This window comes from Hyperolius riggenbachi, chromosome 6 (assembly GCF_040937935.1).
Source record: "Hyperolius riggenbachi isolate aHypRig1 chromosome 6, aHypRig1.pri, whole genome shotgun sequence".
NCBI classification, from domain to species: domain Eukaryota; kingdom Metazoa; phylum Chordata; class Amphibia; order Anura; family Hyperoliidae; genus Hyperolius; species Hyperolius riggenbachi.
In genome coordinates this window covers 94,900,182-94,906,181 of record NC_090651.1, presented here as the reverse complement: position 1 = coordinate 94,906,181, position 6,000 = coordinate 94,900,182, and the positions used below count along the sequence as shown (strand labels likewise).

Here is a 6,000-nt window from a genome sequence, read left to right as displayed (position 1 = left end):
ACTGTATACCTGTTCAGTGAACCCGCCACTGCATACCTGTTCTGTTCACGGTTACACGGTGAGTTTGGTGTGTCAGTGTGAAGCAGTACCTTAATTACACTACCTGATTGATGTATACACATGCAAGATGTTTGAAAGCACTTTAGGCCTGTCATTTAGCATTCAATGTGATTTCTGCCCTTAAAATGCTGCTTTGCGTCAAATCCAGATTTTCCCCCTGGACTTTTGGCATGTATCCCACTCCGCCATGCCCCCCTCCAGGTGTTAGACCCCTTGAAACATCTTTTCCATCACTTTTGTGGCCAGCATAATTATTTTTTTTTTTCAAAGTTCGCATCCCCATTGAAGTCTATTGCGGTTCGCGGACTTTAACGCGAACCGAACCTTCCGCGGAAGCTCGCGAACCAGGTTCGCGAACCTAAAATCGGAGGTTCGGCCCAACTCTATTTATAACCAATGATCTGTGAGAATAGGGAGGCCCGGGGGAATACATTATAGGGGATCAGGTATAGAGATGAAAATTGGTTTAAATGGAAAGAAAGGGGAGTATGGGGAATGTATCAATAAATCAATAATGTGCCGAGAATCCTGCAGTGTTAGAATACATGAATGAGAGGGGTTATACACAGTAAAAACATTTTTTTGGGGGGTCTCTGGTGGGGAATGCAACTTTAGGGGTACAGGGAGTAGCTAACCTCAGCTGCAGGCTTCTCCCCTGTGGGTGGCCATCTGGTGATGGTACACATGTAAACTAGGGCATTAAAGGGCACTGCTGAACATAGATGTTAATATGTAATGGGATTATGCTTGTCACTAATACATGAAATTGATGAGGAAATAAGTATGAAACAGAACATCAGTAATGGCCAGAAAAATGTTCAGAGGTGTAGGGGAGGATATATTAATTCAGAGGAGCAGAGACTGAGAGGCCAGGGGGACACCTCCATTTGAAGAGCATTTCTTGCAAGGGGTGGCTGGTGGGTAGTAAGGGTCATAGGAGATTGAGAAGAGACTCTATTGTTATTAAACACAGTGAGAATGTATATAGATTGTTCGTGATTAGAATGAAAAATTATACTGGGGAGAACCACCAGAGGGCGCAAAATTAGCCAGCTACACACTGGGCACCCATTGCATGAAAGAAATTCGGATCCGTGTACAAATTATATGGAAGCGTTGTAGCTTCCTTTTGGGCATGCGTGAAAATGGCCATCGGGAATGCGTTCCAGCTGCGGGGAACCAATGACGCGGCCAGGGCGACCGGCGGGTCGCGTTGGTTTAGCGTACAAACTATTGAGACATAAAAGGCGTCGGTCGCTCCAGTGACGTCAGCCTCTGATGAGTCCCGTGGGACGAAACGCGTAAGGCGGAGCATTGGAGCGTCTGACGTCATTGGTAGTAGACGGAGACACGAGAGCCGGCCGGGAGTATCATATACAGCGGATGCGCCGTAGTGGAGACGGGACGCCGGAACCACAGTGGAGGTGACACCGCAAGGCTTTCTAAGCCTGACATGCCTTTTAACTATATACTGATGTGAGTGCTATATAGCGCAGGGCACTGGCAATTGTTTTTATGGATTTACACTATGTGTGTTTTATTGTGATTTTTTAAGTGGAAAAGCGGATTAAAGCCATTGGAAAATTTACAAGTGCCTGAGTGGTAACATTGAATTATGTGCAAGACCCACCTGGAAACTGAGGTGGTTAACATCTGGTGAGCCTGTACTTTAAAAGAGTCGCATGATTGGTCGCACAAGAATTGTAACACGAGTGACACACGATTTGCACTGGGTGTTTGTGTGAAAAGTGTTTAAATTAACAGTAATGCACTATGTTGAGTGTCTTAACCCTGCAGGTTGTATTATAAAGGAAGAGGAGCGCTGTCACAGCATTCATATCTTATAAAGTAGCCAAGCTGAAAAATGTTTGCCATGAATCCTCCCGCTATATAAAGTCAAACTGAAAAAATCAACTTTTCTCAAAGAAAGAGGAATAGCCCTTTAATAAACAACAGTTTAAAAAAATTCAAGGTATTATACAGCACGATCCTTTGAAGGCCTCATATTACTGTAAGCAGCATGGTGTAAATCATTGTCCGTACTGAATATGTCCAATACAGCACTGAATATGTCCAATACAGCACTGAATATGTCCAATACAGCACTGAATATGTCCAATACAGCACTGAATATGGTGAGAAACATGCAGTAATTAATAAAGGCACCGAAATTGAAATCCATCTCTCTGATTAGTGGGTATTAAAAGAAATCTGATTGGCTGCTAGAAGTTATCTTTGCTTGGTGTGGTTTTTTTTTTTTTTTTTAAATAATTGCAACAACAGTTAAACTGCTGGTCACACAGATTGGACAGGCCATAGAATAGCTAGGAAAGAGAGACATGTAACATGGATAGGCCAGACGCGACCTCCTCATCCTGTACAGGTTTTTGGTTGTGTAATGTAATGAATGTATAGAACATTTGGCGCTAGTCTAGTCTACTGCTGTTTCCTGCTTGTGACAGTATGGTTGCAGACACAAATTTGTACGAAATTGCCCCCAATCGAATAGGTTTAGTAAAGTTGTGTGAGATGATCCTATTCCCCACACACATTTACAGTATAAATGATGACCAGTAACATGGATTTGTTGCCCATAGCAACCTTTAAGCCTCTTCCTCTCATTTTCTAGTTAACTGTATAAACAACACATTTTTTTCTTTGTTTTAAATATCCTACATTATTGAGACTAATGGCAGTCCAATCGCTGGCCTGGCTGCCCAAGTCTAGGCCTCATTACATGTATTGTCCTGAACAACAGTTTATCTGGGCCTTAGCTAGAACACCTAGTTTATTGCTTCATACTGAGTGCATTTGGCTTCCAGAACTGGCAACAAATTTAAGGTGCCCACTAACGGTACAATTTTCATTGACGAATCGCCATAGCGGTCAGATAGATGCAGTCGAATTGGCAGAAAATAAACATTGTTGATGGCCAAAATTGGCTACAAACGATCCTAATGTGATCATTCAGTGATAATTTTGTCGATTGGAAAAACATTTTTTTAATTGATCATTATGGATAGGAAGCACAGGTTGGTTTGTTGATGCTGAATGTACTGTAACCCATATGCAGAGTTGCTCCTTAACTTTATGTCTTATTTGATGATTGAAAGAAAATGCATCTTATTTTCATCCCAAGATCTTCAAAATTTGTTGGATGATGAGATCTTTACAGATTTTTTCAACACTTTCCTAAATCTCCCGGTAAGTAGTATCTGGTAGGAAAACCTAGAAACATGTATTCTTATTTACCATGTTACAAAAGACTTCTGAACTGTATGTATGTTTGTATGTATGCACTGTATGTTTTTCTGTTGAGCTTAGATCGCATTAAAATTCAATTTTCACATAGCTCGTTTGTCTTTATAGTGCCTGATGCATTACTGTATAGCAGGGGTCCCCAAACGTTTTGGGTCGAGGGCCAGGTCAACATATTTCAGACTGCAGGGGGGCCGGAGTATACATAAAATTATGTAGAAGTCTTTGCGGGCCAGACAGTAAAGCATACCCAGGTGACAACCTGCAGTCCAATTGGACAGCAGTGTCACCTGATGTGGAATTTGGTTGGAAACCAGCAAATTACTGCTTTCTGGCTTCCATATGATGGGTGGTGCCAGCACTGCTATTCTAAATGCGGACTACCAATATTTAAAAATGTAGCTGACTGCATCTATAAGTAATATATTTTGTGTGTGGGGGGGCCGGCACATTCGGCCCGCAGGCCTTAGTTTGAGGACCACTGCTGTATAGTAAGGCTGCTTTAACCGGCCTGTACATTTCTGCTGGCTAGTGAGCTCTTTAGACACCCCTTTGTCCTGATGGGGTATTTGGTAATAAGTAATAGGGGTCTATGGTATGTGTGATACAATTGCTCCATTAATGGACTACAATGGGTGGCAGGAGGTGCTCCAGGATGTGTGCAGATCTTAAAAGCTATAAGTAATTAAATAAGTTCTTACCTCAAAAATCAATTTTATTGGACACAACAAATTTTATTGGACACAAATTGGGGCAACAGAAGGGGACACATGGGGACAGAAGGGGACACATGAGCGAACAGAAGGGGACACAGGGGGGACAGAAGGGGACACATGAGGGACAGAAGTATCTGAAGCTCCCATGAGCAGAGGCTTTGGCACCCCCCACCACTGTGGCAGGCAAGGCACCCTTCACTGATTGGAGGGGCCACAACAGTAGTGTTCAGCGGAGAACTGCCATACTGTTTTTCAACCGGTTTCCCCCAAAAACAAATTCATTCAGCACCTGGGAAAGCTTCTGCTCTGGGGTACTGAAGCAGAAGGCTCAGTCAGCCACATCAGATAATAAGAGCTACTGTTATTGCAGTGGCTTGCAGGTGAGATAAATCACACATTTTTATAAATCTCATACAGGTGTGATGCTTTCGCCATTTGCATGAAAGTAAGCGCTCAAAGACTTTCTCTTTAAAGGTGTTGTGTTATGTGTTAAGAAGAGTTTCCTTTTAACGCTGAATACTTACCTAATGAGGTAGGAAGATGGATTGCCGCGTGTAAGCAAATGTTGTTTGTGTAATCGCGCACCTGTACCCACGCTCAGAAAAACATCTGAAAAATTGCGTAGTGGGTATGGGTCTTTAACCACTCGAGGACCACAGTGTTCAACCCCCCTAAGACTAGGCAATTTTTCTCTTAATAGGCAAATGTAGCTTTATAGAGAACCTGTACTGAGTAAAAATATTTAAAATAAACACATGAGGTAACTTCAAATGAACATGACATAGTTACCTTGCCATCAGTTTCTCTCAGAAGCTCACCATTTTCTTCTGACAATAATCCCTTCCAGTTCTGACAATATTTTGTCAGATCTGAAATATATCAGTTGCTGTCAGTAAAATATCAGTTGCTGTCAGTTACAGCTGAGAGGAAAACTGATGTACCAGGTAATGTCCATGTTTCCCTATGGCTCAAGTGGGCGATGTTACAGTTTAACTGTGTGCTGACCAGAAAGCTGTTATGAGGTAATTGCCATTTTCAAAATGGAGGACGGAAAATTCCCTTGATCACAGTGAACAAACAGGACGCGGGACAGGAGAAAGACACTGAGGAGTAGACTACATGGAAGGTAAGTATGACTTGTGTATGCTTATTTTGACTTTTAATTTTCAGTTCAGGTTTTCTTTAAGGCTAAGCTGCAGGGCCGCACAATACACCACGCAAGTGATTTCTCTCCCCCCCCCCCCCCCTTTTCTCCCCACCAACAGAGCTTGGTGTTAGTGGGGTCTAATCGCCCCCAGCTGTTTATTTTTACAAATATTTATTGTCATTTTTTTAAATAAATAAAAGTATTTTTTTTTCTCACTCTCCCTCCCTCAGCCAGCCTATCACAGCGATCGGCTGTGATAGGCTTCAGCCTATCTGTGCCAATTGCTCTCTTGTGCCCCAGGGGGACAGCCGTGTCACACGGCTGTCCCCAATACAGCGCTGCCTCAGATCGCAGCACTGTACTCAGTAAAAAGGCGAACGTCTAAGCAGTCTCCCGAGCGGTTGCTGGGAGACTGAAGGTGGGGCGGAGCTCCGCCTCCCAAGCAGGAGATGCACGTGCAGCTTACGCGCGATCTCCTGCAGTAGCTGGCCAAAGGACTTGACGCCAATTGGAGTTAGGCGGTCTAGGGGCTGCCGCTGTGGTCATGCCCATTGGCGTGAGGCGTTCTTAGGGTAGTCAAACACTTTCAGGGATGTCAGGTCTCCTTCCAGTGATGGGTGAGGGGAAGAGCCGTAGAGGAGACAATATACCCATTACCTCTTCATGGCAGGCCTGGGTTTCTCACTAAATGACCCCTCATGCCTGGTACACACCATGCAATGTCCTGTCAGATTGATGGTCAAATCAATAATTTCCTGCAGGTCCAATCTGATTTCCAATCGTTTTTCTGATCGATTTTCCGATCACTTCTGTACAAAA

The 6,000-nt window shown here is 43.4% G+C and overlaps 1 protein-coding gene across 9 annotated transcripts in view; it reads left to right on the top strand.

The window, feature by feature from the left end:
• Positions 1-2,347: 2,347 nt before the first annotated feature.
• Positions 2,348-6,000, top strand: part of RGSL1 (regulator of G protein signaling like 1) — an 86,126-nt gene continuing 82,473 nt past the window's right edge. For 8 of the 9 annotated variants that reach the window (XR_011021989.1, XR_011021988.1, XM_068239694.1 and 5 more), the window contains exons 1-2: positions 2,348-2,443; positions 3,200-3,264. Coding sequence is in view for 7 of the 9 variants with exons in the window: in XM_068239694.1 (XP_068095795.1) it covers positions 2,407-2,443; positions 3,200-3,264 (102 nt within the window). In the remaining 2 variants the exon portion in view is untranslated. The remainder of the gene's footprint in view (positions 2,444-3,199; positions 3,265-6,000) is intronic. The other variant, XM_068239692.1, reaches the window with a different exon arrangement.